The sequence below is a fragment of the Leucoraja erinacea genome, chromosome 14 (assembly GCF_028641065.1).
Source record: "Leucoraja erinacea ecotype New England chromosome 14, Leri_hhj_1, whole genome shotgun sequence".
NCBI lineage: Eukaryota > Metazoa > Chordata > Chondrichthyes > Rajiformes > Rajidae > Leucoraja > Leucoraja erinaceus.
Genome location: NC_073390.1, coordinates 15,523,119 through 15,538,549, shown reverse-complemented (window position 1 = coordinate 15,538,549; position 15,431 = coordinate 15,523,119). Strand labels below are relative to the sequence as shown.

Below are 15,431 nucleotides of genomic sequence, written 5' to 3'. Positions count from 1 at the left end.
GATTAGGTGAATCAAATTGGCAGGGGTGCTGAGGAAGAGGATTTCTTGGATGGTATGCGGGATAGTTTTCTAAACCAACATGTAGAGGAACCAACGAGAGAGCACGCTATTCTAGACTGGGTATTGAGTAATGAGGAAGGGTTAGTTAGCAGTCTTGTGTGTGGCCCCTTGGGCAAGAGTGACCATAATATGGTTGAGTTCTTCATTAGGATGGAGAGTGACATAGTTAATTCAGAAACAAGGGTTCTGAACTTAAAGAAAGGTAACTGAGGGTATGAGACGTGAATTGTCCAAGTTAGACTGGCAATTGATTTTTAAAGGGTTGACGGTGGATATGTAATGGAAGGCATTTAAAGACTGCATGGATGAACTACAACAATTGTTCATCGCAGTTTGGCAAAATAATAAATCAGGGAAGGTTGTGCATCCGTGGATGACAAGGGAAACCAGGGGTAGTATCAAAACAAAAGATGAAGCATACAAATTAGCCAGAAAAAGCAGCCTACCAGAGGACGGAGAAATTCAGAGTCCAGCAGAGGAGGACAAAGGGCTTAATTAAGAAAGGGAAAATGGATTATGAAAGAAAACTGGCAGGGGACATAAAAACTGACTGCAAAAGCTTTTATAGATATGTGAACTGGCTGGCAAACAGGAAGCAAAGAGTAGGAGTAAACGCGTCCTTTTCAGAATGGCAGGGAGTGACTAGTGGGGTACTGCAAGGCTCAGTGCTGGGAGTGGGCAAATGCATGGCAGATGCAGTATGATGTGGATAAATGTGAGGTTATCCACTTTGGTGGCAAAAACAGGAAAGTAGACTATAATCTAAATTGTTGCCGATTAGGAAAAGGGGAGATGCAACGAGACCTGGGTGTCATGGTACACCAGTCACTGAAAGTAGGCATGCAGGTGCAGCAGGCAGTGAAGAAAGCAAATGGTATGTTAGCATTCATAGCAAAAGGATTTGAGTATAGGAGCAGGGAGGTTCTACTGCAGTTGTACAGGGCCTTGGTGATACCACACCTGGAGTATTGTGTACAATTTTGGTCTCCTAATCTGAGGAAAGACATTCTTGCTATAGAGGGAGTACAGAGAAGGTTCACCAGACTGATTCCTGGGATAGCAGGACTTTCGTATGAAGAAAGACTGGATAGACTCGGCTTGTACTCGCTAGAATTTAGAAGATTGAGGGGGGGGGATCTTATAGAAACTTACAAAATTCTTAAGGGGTTGGACAGGCTAGATGCAGGAAGATTGTTCCCGATGTTGGGGAAGTCCAGAAAAAGGGGTCACAGATTAAGGATAAGGGGGAAGTCTTTTAGGACCGAGATGAGAAAAAAAAGTCACACAGACAGTGGTGAATCTGTGGAATTCTCTGCCACAGAAAGTAGTTGAGGCCAGTTCATTGGCTATATTTAATGTGGCCCTTGTGGCTAAAAGGATCAGGGAGTATGGAGAGAAGGCAGGTACAGGATACTGAGTTGGATGATCAGCCATGATCATATTGAATGGCGGTACAGGCTCGAAGGGCCTACTCCTGCACCTATTTTCTATGTTTCTATGTGATACTAATGCTTTGACACTGCGCTGGCTAAATTTCACACACTACTGCTACTTGAACAGACAAGTACCTGCCACGCAAAACATCATAAAAACATAAAACATCATAAAAACAAGATATCAGACCAGTTCCACGTTTTTCGTAAACGCTGCTGTATTAAAAACTTAGTATAAAGCTTCTTAGTTTAACAACCAATCATAACTGAACCTTCTTAAGTTTTCAGACCAGATGCATTATTTACATCAACATCCAAAATACAACTCCTATAATGTTCAAGTTAAGTCAACTTGCCGTGATACCCAAACACTATACCTATTATGCTAACATATTAGAGAAGGGTCAGCTGCATAGATCAACTACGAAGATCCATTTTAAGTTTGTTTTTAAGAGATCACATTTTAAACTTCACCTGAGAAAGGTACTGCTTAATGAGGACTTCGATCTCTCACTCTCGACAGTGGGAAATTAAGTTAAAATATGCATTACATATAAATAAAGCACGTTAAATAAAATATCTTACTTAACAGCATTGAGCACACCTACCATATTAGTGCACACGTGTAGAACGCTGCTGTTTGGTAACTATACATAAGATAAGGTTCAAATTGCATCATCTAAGACAATAAAGGCTTTCCAGCATTTGCAATTTTTGTCACCAATTTTAATGAAAATATTAACTTTCTGTCAAATTAACTCGTCTTTGTTAAAACAGCTAACCTATGGCATGGAAACCTGATAATATATCAGTTGCCAATATAAAGGCCAATTTCACCCCCATAACCTTCAACTACCTGACCAACGTGGGATTGCAATGCATTTTTAGAATGTCCCATCTAACCAAAGTTTCTTCTAAAGGAAATAAATATCAGAAGTCATCTCCAAAATGGCAAAGTGACAGTATCTATTTATGAGAAGTGATTTACCATTGTATTGCTGCTTTTTATTTCAGCAGAAACCAGACAGATGGTAATTGTTCCAAAATGTTCACTTATAAATTGTGTTAAATAAGATATTGATTAAACAGGAACTTGATTAAATAAAAAGCAATTGGCATGAATGATGAAGACCAAAGAAGCTCTTTTACATGATACAATGCTCAGAATATTATGACAATATACATCAGTATCAAGTCCATTGAAAGCCGGAATACATCTTAGTTCCGTGAATAGAACATGGCGTATTTTGCTGTCCTGAAACCAAGAATGTCTCTCATTTCATTGCGGAATTTGGAAAGGTCTTGTCGTAGTTCATTCAGGTTCTCTTCAGTGGCCTGGTCTGTGCTGTGCATCTTCTGTCTCATAGCAGTAAGGTAACGATGAACCAAGCAACACATTACCTTTTGGTAATTTGAATCTCGCTTATGCTTGAGGGTCTTCCATTCCTGATTAGATTTTTAAATTAGTTAAAGGCAGTTATCTTTCAACAGTGATGAATAAATACATGTAGAAACCATTCAAGATGCTCAAAGCCCAAATCCTTAACAAAGCTTTTGGATATTTATTCTTAAACTTCTTTTGACCGAGTCTCAAATTCCACCCGATTTTGCTCCGGTGCAGAACGTTGGAAGGTTTTGTAATGTTAAAGATACTCCAAAACTCACGCTGTTATTGGTGATAGTAATTACATTGTTTCTGATGGGGAATGGAGTAATCTACCCTTGTTTGCTGAGCATGATACATACAGTGCCCTCCATAATGTTTGGAACAAAGACCCATCACTTATTTATTTGCCTCTGTACTCTGCAATTTGAGAATTTTAATAGAAAAAAATTACATGTGGTTAAAGTGCACATTGTCAGATTGTATTAAAGGGCATTTTCATACATTTTGTTTTCACCATGTAGGAATTACAACTGTGTTTATACACATTTCAGGGCACCATCATGTTTGGGACACATGGCTTCACAGGCATTTGTAATTGCTCAGGTGTGTTTAATTGCCTCCTTAATGCTGGTGTAAGAGAGCTCTCAGCACCTCGTCTTTTCTCCAGTTTCCAACACATTTGGAAACTTTTATAAAATAAATGATGGGTCTTTGTCACAAACATTATGGAGGGCACTGTATGATTTGGCTAACTTAATAAATGCTTTGCTGTAAATAGACAACATAAAGCGTCTCACATCCGTTGGATTCCTTGGAGCTTAGCAATCAACTCGACCTGCTTTTTCTTTTGTGAAATAGAAATAAAGTTTATAGATAAACAGCGCCTCAATACTAAAAAATGTTATTCTATCCCATTAAACCCAACTGGTCAAATTTTATGTTAAAAGATAAATGATTAACTTAGGATTTAGCAGCCGTCTTAGTACTGCCAAATATAATGAATGTAAGTGTATGGTATGAACCACAAGGATATCTATACACCTGCAGGCTACATGATGACTTGGTTAGGTCAAAATACTATTTAAATATCAGCTCACTTTGTATATATCCCTAGCAGTGTAGAGATAGAGGTTTTTTTGCTAGAAATATTTAAATACAGCAAAAAATTAAACACAACTCTACAGATGTTACAATGTCTAGGGTATTCAGTTAACACAGGGGTGAGCTTCACATTATTAGGCACATATTTTCTCAATGCCATCCAAGCATCATTCTTTCCTAACATTCAGCATTCATAATTTGCAAAATGTTTACTTACTTTAAGGCTGTTTTGTCTTTTCACCTTTCCAGTGCTGGTATGAGAGCAGATCCATTTATTGAGACTCGTAAAGAGATAGCAAATGTTTTTTGGAGAAGGGATGATGTTGAATGGTGGGGGCAAAGTACATTTGTCATCAAAGTAGCTCAGCCACAACTTTGCACGGGCAAACTTCCACTCCTTGTCCTCGTGATTCTTGTTTGGGAGGGGGATGATGGAGGGGGGGGGGGGGGGGGGGGGGGGGGGGGGGGGGGGGGAGGAAGGAAATGCAATGAAAAGAAACATTAAACACTATAATTCATCAAAACATTAAGACACCAAACAGATCCATTGGCATAGAAACACTGAAATGATATCATCAAGAATCAGGAGTGTTTTATTGTCATATGTACAGAACAAGAACAACTAAATTCTTCCTTGCAGCAGCAGCACAATAGATTGCTGTAAGAAATGACAGCATCCTTTCCCTGACCAACATCAGATGACACTTCACAAGCTCCAATGGTAGGGCCATGATGTCCACATATCTGATACAAAACGTCTAAAGCAAGTGCTCTGGTCCAAACTGTCATGACAAATGACTTTCAGGGGACTGATAAACTACTGGAACTACATCCTCACTGACTCATGGGAATCTCTGACCCAAGACCACTCAACCATTGATGCACAAGGGAAGGAAACAAACACAGAGTCTCTTTGCGAACCACTCAATGGAAGGAACACTGATTTCCTGGCTTGTTCACCTTCAAAGGGCATTGTAATCACCTCAGTACCCACATAAACGGACCAGATGCAAATCATTCGCAACCACAAAGATCTGTCAAAAAAAGTAATATTAAGCAGAAACAAGGAACTGCAGATGCTGGTTTACAAAAGTTGACTCAATGTGCTGGAGTAACTCAGCAGGTCAGGCAGCACATCTGAACATGGATAGGTGACGTTTCAGGTCGGGACTCTTCTTCAGTCTTAGGAGTAGTAAGAAAGCATATAGTAAACTTGCCTTCATAGATCAGGGCATTATATAAGAGTCCGGATGTCATGATGCAGGACTTTGGTTAGGCCATTTTTGGAATATTACGTAGAGCTCTGGTCCCCAAATTACAGTAAAGATGTGGAGGCTTTGGAAAGGGTGCAGAAGAGGTTTACCTGAATGTTGCCTTAATTAGGAGGCATTAGCCCCAGGGAGAGGTTGGAGACGATCAGCCATGATCACAATGAATGGCGGTGCTGGCTCGAAGAGCCGAATGGCCTCCTCCTGCACCTATTTTCTAAGTTTCTATGTTTCTATGACATACTTGGATTGTTTTCTCTGGAATGCTGGAGGTTATGGAAATACCTGATATCACCTATCCGTGTTCTCCAGAGATGCTGCCGGACACGCTGAGTTGCTAAGCACTTTGTGTAATATTAAGCAAGTAGTTTTCAGAAAAAGGTAGTTGGATCATAGGATAACAGTCAAAGTCAGTCACTTATATTGAATTAAAACACTCTGTTAATAACTCAAAATGTTGGAGTAACTTAGCTTAGTTTAGTGACACAGCATGGAAACAGACCCATCAGCCCACCAAGTCCATACAGACCCAACGATCCCCCATACACTGCTTTTCTCTCCTACACAGTAGGGACAATTTATAGAAGCCAATCAAACTAGAAACCTGCATGTCTTTGGAATATGGGAGCAAACCGGAGCACCGGGTGAAAACCCACACGGTCACAGGGAGAATGTACAAATTCCATGCAGACAGCACTCATGGTCACGATCGATACCAGGTCTCTAACGCTGTGGGCAGCAACTCTACTGCTGCTCCTCTGTGCCGTCCTTAGTCGAGCTCGCCCCGCCCGGCACTTTGTGTTTTAGGCAAGATTCCAACATCTGCTGTTCCTTGTGTCTCCATCAATTGTTTATGTAGGGACTGGGGAGACTGTAGGAATTTAAACAAATGATGACATTCTTCAGGAACACTTCAGCTGCAGCTCTGTTGATGTGATTTGAATGTCATGTGGGGAATGCAACAGGTCACAGTTGACCACTAATCACAGATTATATTATTTAGATGAGAACCTGGAGGGGTTTGTTCAATTGCGGGAAGAAATTACACAACATTTTCCTCTCAAAATTCTCTTGGGAGGGCAATGAACTGGGAAAACAGGACCTGTAAAAATAAGCAATCATTGTCAAAACAAACAATCTCATGGGAGTCGACAGTTTGATGAATGTGATTCTCTTACTTCTCACATATTTGCTCAGAGGCAAGTACATCTCGAAAACTGAAAGTCAATTTGATTCTTCAATTCATCTACAATATTTTATGGTTAAAGGGAGGATATACATTAAATATTTCAATATCAAGTCTATCTTCCACGCCGATGGAGAATGTAACCTTTACTATTGTGGAAATCCTAAATTAACTATTTCTGGAAATGGCTTTATTGCTAACGTACAGTCAGTGTATTGCAGTGAGAATTTCATTGTTCTGTCTGGGATATACGACAATAAAACGCTCTTCACTCTCTTGGATTGGTCTTGATCACCTGAGTGTAGACGTAAGAAGAATATTCAAGAGAATTTTCTCCTTTACTATTCTTGGATCTTGTGCTTTATTGCATCTCTCAGGAAAGAGATGGGGAATGGGACAAATGGCGGAATTGCCCCCCAGAGGAGTCAGCATGGCCTTAATGGACCAAATAGTTCCCTTTAGTCTTATAACAACTTATAAAATTCTGTATAAAAACCACTGACGTGATTCATCATACCCATAAGCGGGAGGGGATCAGGATGCGTTATTACAGAGACCAATTCCAAACATAGAGTCGTAGAGTCAAACATGCCCTTCGGCTCAACTTGTCCATGCCGGCCAAGGTGCTCCATCCAAGCTAATCCCATTTACCTGCACCTCTCAAATATCCCTCTCAAATTTTTCCGATCCATAAGCTAATTTCACTTAACTTCATTTTGACCTCAACTTTGCAGCATTGCAAAGGCTGCCTCAGAGAGGTCATGTTGACCAATTGTCCAGCAGAATGTTTGTCTCCTTGCTGCAACACGTGAGCTCCCCACACTCTTTCAACCTTTGAAAGCTGAAGCTGAGTCCGGCACGGCACTGACAATGGAAAGTGGGTGCGTACATCAGAGATGGGTGAAGCTGAGTCCGGAACGGCACTGACAATGGAAAGTGAGTGCGTACATCAGAGATGGGTGAAGATGAAACAACACTTTTCATGAGAAGTAAATAACGGGAAATTTATTCTAGAATGCTAGACATAGTGAATTTTGAATTCTGCTGGCAAAATATATTCTGTAATCTACTTAGGAATTCACAAATCAGTACAATTAACATAAACTTTGATGCACATTTATTTCCTCCGTGACTGTTGTTGATGCTTCACTTTATGGAATCAAACAATGAACTCTGGAACTAAGACACCCACATGCATGATTGTACACTTTAAAATGTATTAATCAAATATTTTGATCTCAAGGGTCAAATTTTGAAATTTGACCAAGGTCTGTGTTTCAGTACAGTAGTCCAATGAGGTGATCCATCCTGAACTTGAGAAACTGGCATATATTCAGCTGTGTAATGTAAAAGAGACTTCTGTTTTCTGCTATGGTCTAGTGGCAGCCGTGCGTCTTTGCTTGTATAACACCATTACACTGACTAAAATACATTTTGTAAACTCCGTTTTATAAGCGTCTGTCAATATGATCAATGGATCACTTTCTTCCAGACACATTTACTTCAACTCAACAGAAGACAGAATATTATCTTTAAAAATTAAATGACAAGAATGTTAGTCACTATTAAATCTGACTTTGCAGTTTTTTTTAAAATGAAGGTTCTGATGAAGGGTCTGTGACCTGAAACATCAACTCAGTTTCTCATTCCACAGATACTGTTTGACCTATTGAGTGTTTCTGTTTTGTTTTCTCTCTGATGCTGGATGTTTAAAAAAATAAATCTTCAAAGGAGACAGAAATAAAACTACACAGAGTGGCGTGATGTAGAAAAACCACCTAATGAGTGATTAAAGAAAAAGCACAGGCGTATTTAAAAGGAGGCTAATAAATATGTGGAGGAGTGAGGAAAATAATAATTATGGTGATAATATGAACTGTAGTAAAATTGTGAGGGGGTTTATTTGGAGCATAATTATAGTCACAGACATAATGGACTGTATGTCTGCCATGTAAATGCTCTTCGACTTTAACATGCCCAGGAGAGAAGAAGGCTGCAAAAAGTTGTGAAAACTATGCAGTTCATCACGAGTTCTGACCTCACCATCATAGAAGGGATTTACCAGAGTCGCTGCCTCAAAAAGGCAGTCAGCATCATCAGAGACCCACACCACCCTGGCCACATACTTATTATCACCACTGCTACCAGGGAGAAGGTACAGGAGCCTGAGAACTATAACAACCAGGTTCAGGAACAGCTTCTTCCATCCAGCCATTATTAGGCTATTAAACACTACAACCTCAAATAAGCTCCGAACTACATAGACTATTATTGTCTGTTTGTTTTCTTGTGTATGTATGCGTGTGTGTATGTGTGTACACACAATGAACTTTTTTTTTCTCATTTATTATATTGTTTACAGTGTACTATGTTTACATATTCTGTTGTGCTGCTGCAATTAAGAATTTCATTGTCCTATCTGGGACATATGACAATAAAATACTCTTGACTCTTGACATGGCGTACCACCACAGATTTTTTTCAAATTCTCAATGATCATACTACTTACAGCTATCATCTGGAAGCTTTTGTGCACCATGGCCACCAGGAGCTTAGTCAGGACAATGACAACCACCACATTATACGTGCCAATGATGAGCGCCCCAACAAATGACTGCAAGTCATCCGCGTACGTGAATCTGGTGACAAATAGTGCCACGTGTGCCAGGGAAAAAATGTACCAGAATAGGGCGTAGCAAGTCCCAATGAACCTGAAGGAACAAAGAACGGACAATTAAATCCTGACCTGCCATTTCCAAAAGGATTTACAAAAGAGAAATCGCATTGCTATAAAACAATATCCACTAACAGAGTCTAGAAACAAAGAACTGCAGATGCTGGTTTACAAAATGACACAAAGTACTTGTGTAACTCAGCAAGTCAGGCAGCATCTCGGGAAAACATGCTTAGATGACATTTTGGGTCAGGACCCTACTTCAAATTGATTGGAGGGCGGGGGGGGAGAGTGAAAGCTAGAAATGAGGAGAGCAGGAGAAAGCCTGGCAGGTAATAGGTGGCTATAGTTGACAATAGACAATAGACAATAGGTGCAGGAGTAGGCTATTCGACCCTTCGAGCATGGCTGATCATCCCCAATCAGTACCCCATTCCTGCCTTCTCCCCATATCCCCTGACTCCGCTATTTTTAAGAGCCCTATCTAGCTCTCTCTTGAAAGCATCCAGAGAACCTGCCTCCACCGCCCTCTGAGGCAGGGAATTCCACAGACTCACCACTCTCTGTGAGAAAAAGTGTTTCCTCATCTCCGTTCTAAATGGCTTACTCCTTATTCTTAAACTGTGGCCCCTGGTTCTGGACTCCCACAACATTGGGAACATGTTTCCTGCCTCTAGCGTGTCCAAACCCTTAACAATCTTATATGTTTCAACATCCAAGGTGGGGGGGGGGACTTTGAATAGGCAGATGATTGGACAAAGGCCAGAGATGGGAGACAAAAGGATTGAAGATTTGCGAGTTGTGAAGGGGTAATATTGGTGGGGGGGGGGGGAGGGGGTGTTGGCACGCTGTGGGCCGCCAACTCCCAGGGGAGGAGGGGGGAAGAAGGGGGAAGGTTTACCCCTAAAATTGGAGAATTCTATGTTCATACCATAGGATTTAGAGGTCAGAGATACACCATGGAAACAGACCCTTTGGCCCAGCGAGTCCACGCCAGCTATCGATCACCCATTCACACTAGTTCTATGTTATCCCATCTTCTCATCTTCTGCCTACACACACACAGGGCAATTTACAAGAGGCCAATTAACCTACCGACCTATGCACGTTTGGGATGTGGGAGAAAACCAGGGCACCCAGAGGAAAACCCACACTGTCACAGAGAGTATGCACAAAGGCAAGAAGCACCCAAAGTCAGGATCGAACCTGCGTCTCTGGTAATGAGGCAGCACCTCTACCCACTGTGCCACTGTGCTACCAAACCACCCAACCGGAATAAGAGGTGCTGTTCCTTCAATTTGTGTGTGGCCTGACTCTGGTAATGGCGGAGGCACAGATCCGAAAGGTCAGTGTGGGAATGGGAAGAGGAGTTAAAATGGTCAGCAAGCAGGATATCCAGTAGGCCTTGGCGGATTGAGTGCAAGGGTTCAGCGAGAAGGTCGCCGAGTCTACGCTTGGTCTCGCCAATGTACAGGAGGCAACATTAGCAACTATGTTGGCAGATTAGATGGTGTAGTTGTACCTAAACAACCATGTGAAGTCTACATCGGGGACAGAGAGAGGCAGGAGATCCTAATAGTGTTGCAACTTTCATGGTCCACACTATCTGCAGTCAGCAACGTAATCTCTATCAGTGCAACTTTAAACTAGTCACTTAAAAAGCACAGTCATTACTTTTCCTAACATTTCCTCCCTTCTCTTTGGGGAAGTAATTAATCTCTGGCACGTCTTCATAGTAACATGTAGATTAAAAGTGATTGCACATCTTTCCAAGAGAATGCATCTCAGCCATAATGTGAACTCCCATGTTTAACCTCACTAAAGTACAACACTTGGCAGTTTCCTAAATCACTCACACCTCAGGTTTTTCACACATGTTGTGCTGCATAGAGAATCTAACAAAAGCAAAATCTGATTCTTCGATTCCAGCGTTTAAAATACCCAACTGATTTCCTCTCTTCTCCTCATATATAACCCTAGTTTTCTCCTGCCTGCACACACCCCTCATTAAAGATTAAGCAAGTTGACGAGACACCAGAAGTTGAAACTCTAATGTAAGAATTGTGGGAAACACAAAAGGCAAGGGGCCTGACAGGTAAGGCGGATGAGCTTAGGGCATGAATAGGTACGAGCGACTGGGACATTGTAGCCATGACTGAAACCTGGTTATGGGACGGGCAGGACTGGCAGTTCGGGTCCACGTGTTAAAATGGTCAACTGGAGTAAGGCCAACTTTGAGGGTATGAGAGAAGTTCTCGCTCAAGTTGACTGGAGCAGGTTATTTGTGGGGAAAGGAACATTGGGCAAGTGGGATGTTTTTAAAAGAGTACTGAAGAAAGTTCAGGATGTGTACGTCCCCATTAGAGTGAAGGGCAAAGCAGGCAAACGTTAAGATGCCTGGCTAACGAGGGATCTTGAGACGTTAGCCAAAAACAAGAGGGATGCATGGGACAGGTATAGGCAACTGGGATTAAGTGCATCCCTGGAGGAGTTTTGAGTACTGAGGAGTAAACTAAAAAAGAAATCAGATGGGCAAAAAGGGGCCAGGAGATAGCTCTGGCAGGTAGCATTAAGGACAATCCCAAAAGATTTTATGAATACATAAGGGGGAAAAGGGTAACTAGAGAGAGTGGGATCTCTCTGGAATCAAAGCGGTCACCTCTGTGTGGAGCCACAGGAGCTGGGCAAGGTACGAAATGAGTATTTCTCCTCTCTATTCAACGAGGAGAAAGACAGTAGGACGGAGGAAATTGGAGCAATTACTGGAAGTGGCTTGAAAGCGTCAGGGTTACCGTCGAAGAAGTACCGAAGGTACTGTCGTGTATGAAGACAGACAAATCTCCATGGCCTGATCAGATATATCCGAGGACATTGCAGGAAACTAGAGGGGAAATTGCAGGAGCCCTGGTTGAAATTTACAAGTTGTCGGAGAGGTGCCAGAAGACTGGAGGGTGGCAAATGTGCTGTAGGTAAAATGCTGGGAATTATAGGCCGGTTAGACAGTTACTGGAGAGTATTCTTCGGGATAGGTTATACAGGGATTTGGATGGGCAAGAGCTGATTAGGGATAGTCAGCATGGTTTTGTACGTGGGAGGTCGTGTCTCACAAATCTGATTGATTTTTTTTAAGACGTGACCAAAAAGGTTGATGAGGGCAGAGCTGTAGATGTGTACATGGACTTCAGTAATGCATTCGACAAGGTTCCTCATGGTAGGCTGCTCTGGTAAGTTAGATTGCATGGGATCCAAAGAGACAGCTGAATGGATAGCAAATTGGCTCCTTTGAAGGAAGTAGAGGGTGATGGTGGAAGGTTGCTTCTCGGACTGTGACTAGTGGTGTGCTTCAGGGTTCGGTGCTGGGCCCCTTACTGTTTGTCATCTACATCAATGATTTGGATGAGAACATACAGGGCAAGGTTAGCAATTTTACTGATGATACAAAAGTGAGTGGTTTTGCCGATAGTGAAGATGGTTGTCAAATATTGCAGCTGGATCTGGATCGATTGGCCAGGTGGGCGGAGGAATGGTTGATGGAATTTAATGCAGAAAAGTGTGAGGTGTTGCAATTTGAGACGTCGAACAAGGGCAGGACCTACACGGTAATTGATAGGCCCCTGGGTAGTGTTGTAGAGGGATCTAGGAGTACAGATGCATGGTTCCTTAAAGGTCGAGTCACAGGTAGATAAGATGGTCAAAAAGGCTTTTGGCACTTTGGCCTTCATCAGGCAGAGGATTGAGTATAGAAGTTGGGAGGTCATGTTGCAGTTGTATAAGACGTTGGCGAGACTGCATTTAGAACATTGCTTCAGTTCTGGGCGCCATGTCATAGGAAAGATATTGTCAAGTTTGAAAGGGTTCAGAAAAGATTTACAAGGATGTTGCCAGGACAAGAGGATGTGAGCTATAGGGAGAGGTTGCGTAGGCTGGGTCTCTATTCCATGGAGTGCAGGAGGATGAGGGGGGGATCTTATAGAGGTATACAAAATCATGAGAGGAATAGATCGGGTAGATGCACAGAGTCTTTTGCCCAGAGTAGGGGAATCGAGGACCAGAGGACATAGGTTCAAGCGAAGGGAAAAAGATTTAATATGAATCCGAGGGGTAACATTTTCACACAAAGGGTGGTGGGCGTATGGAACAAGCTGCTATAGGAAGTAGTTGAGGCTGTGACTATCACATCGTTTAAGAAACAATTGGACAGGTACATGGATAGGACAGGTTTGGAAGGATCTGTACCAAGCGCAGGCAAGTGGGACTACTGTAGCTGGGACATTGTTGGCCGGTGTGGGCGAGATGGGCCGACGGGCCCGTTTCCACACTGTATCACTCTATGACTCTTTGCTGAAATCTTATGGTAATCCACAAAACAAAATCACATACAAACCATGCACAATTGTTGTATAATTTGGGAATAGCATGCAGATGGTCGGGTAGTTTAGTGAAAGGTAATCCCTTGGATTGGGGAAAAACAAACAGGAATTGGTACTAACTATGTTAAGTGACAAAGATGCTCAGATCCAGCAGCTCTGCTTTGCATAATGGAACTGAAACAACGTGGTAGCCTCGCCTTTTCATTGTACCTCGGTACACGTGACAATAAACTGAACTGAACAGACAAGCAAGAGAGGAATCAGAATATTTGGCATATAGTTGCAAATGAACTTACGAGTCGAATGTGATATTGCTCTGTTGATCACAGAAGATTCCGGTACAATTCTCGCCTTCCATTGTTGTAAACTCCTTATCGTATAACTGAGTCAGTCCGATGGTGAATGAGAACAGTACAAGCAGGAACATTCCCAGGAATTTCCCAAAGTCTTGCAGCATTTGTCCCATGGACATCTAATCACAAATATTGGCACCAAATTATTACATGTTACAGTTTATATACAACATTGGTCATATTTAGAGAATAATGGTTACCAGTCAGTGAATGCTGAACAGAGAAGGCTGAAAAAATATGATTTGGTTCTTGGTTTAGTTCATAATTAGTACAGGCCAAGGCATGAACTTCTCCATAATTGAATACTAATTAAAAGACCTGCCATAGGGGGGGAAGAAATTACGGCAAGACTGCGCTATAGCACTTTTTGCAAATCAGAGATTTACTTTGAATCTAGTCACAGGACATGTGCTCAGTTCTAACAATAGATCCAAAAAGGTAGCAATGTCCCAGCAATGAGTCCAAAGAATAATCAAAATGGATGAATTGGCAACATTTCTGTACAGTTTAGTATTTGCTCTTAAGGCTTTCTTAGAATTTTAAATGTTTACATCTCAGGTCTAAAAATGAGGACATATCCACTTGCAGATGAGGATCTCACACTAACATAAAAATGTAACGTGAGATGGAGCCTAGAGCATGTACGTGTACCAAATAAAAACGGGATGGTTTATGTGCCTCTTCTACCGAGCTACAAAATTAAACTGATACGATCGCTGACAAAATTAGGCTGTGCATTCGAAAATTGGATGATTGTATTGTTTTTTCAGGAATCCTGGGGGATGGAAATATGAAAAGTATAAATGCAGTTTGAAAGATGGAGGAATTGTTTTGTTTCTCAGAATTGTTATCCCTCTGGAGAAAATTTAAAAAAAAAAACAGAAATTAAATGATGACTTTTTGGCCTGTATTGGCCTGTTTGTGAGGAAAGAACAGATTTAATGTATAACTAGATCTTTGCAAAACCAGATGGGATTGTTTACTTAAGATTTTGTTTTTCAGCTCTAGACCTGGCAGCTTTGCTATTTGCATCCACTATGTGCCATTATGGCCACACTGACACAACTCTGTACTATATAACTAAATCCTGCTGTCTCAACGTATGAACCACCAGGTCAGCCTGGTGGTGCAAATACAAATCTCCGCTTTGCTCAAAAGATCTAGTAAACTTTAGCAAACCAACATGAACCTCAAGAAATAAGTAGAGGACAGTAATACTCTCACTTTGATCTGCCAGGGGCTCTATTTCCGTTAGTTTTGCTTTATTTTCTTCATAACAGTGTTTCAAGTAATTACCAGGAAATGTAACAAAACCACCCGTGTTTTCAAGCCAGATGCCAACCACATTTTCCATACATTAGCCAGAGGCCCTGAAAGACATCATTGTTCCAATACTCCAAGATTAATTCTATACTTTTAACTATATTTGCATAATGTTTTGGTTTTATTTAAACATGTCAATAGCTCCAGAAAACCTATAAATCATTTTAGCATTTTTCAATATTAACATTAAGAAAATATAGAGGATGTCCATATCCAAGACCATATTTCGTGTTGCACGACATTTTAACTAATTTAGTTAGATATCAGGACACTCGC

General features: G+C 41.4%; 1 protein-coding gene across 1 annotated transcript in view; it reads right to left on the bottom strand.

Moving 5' to 3' along the window:
* Positions 1 to 2,204: 2,204 nt before the first annotated feature.
* trpc1 (transient receptor potential cation channel, subfamily C, member 1) overlaps positions 2,205 to 15,431 on the bottom strand; it is a 58,823-nt gene continuing 45,596 nt past the window's right edge. Inside the window, exons 10-13 of the mRNA XM_055645673.1 lie at positions 13,776 to 13,951; positions 8,945 to 9,146; positions 4,199 to 4,393; positions 2,205 to 2,939 (exon numbers count right to left, since the gene is read on the bottom strand). Coding sequence (XP_055501648.1) covers positions 2,712 to 2,939; positions 4,199 to 4,393; positions 8,945 to 9,146; positions 13,776 to 13,951 — 801 coding nt within the window. The 3' untranslated portion in view covers positions 2,205 to 2,711. The remainder of the gene's footprint in view (positions 2,940 to 4,198; positions 4,394 to 8,944; positions 9,147 to 13,775; positions 13,952 to 15,431) is intronic.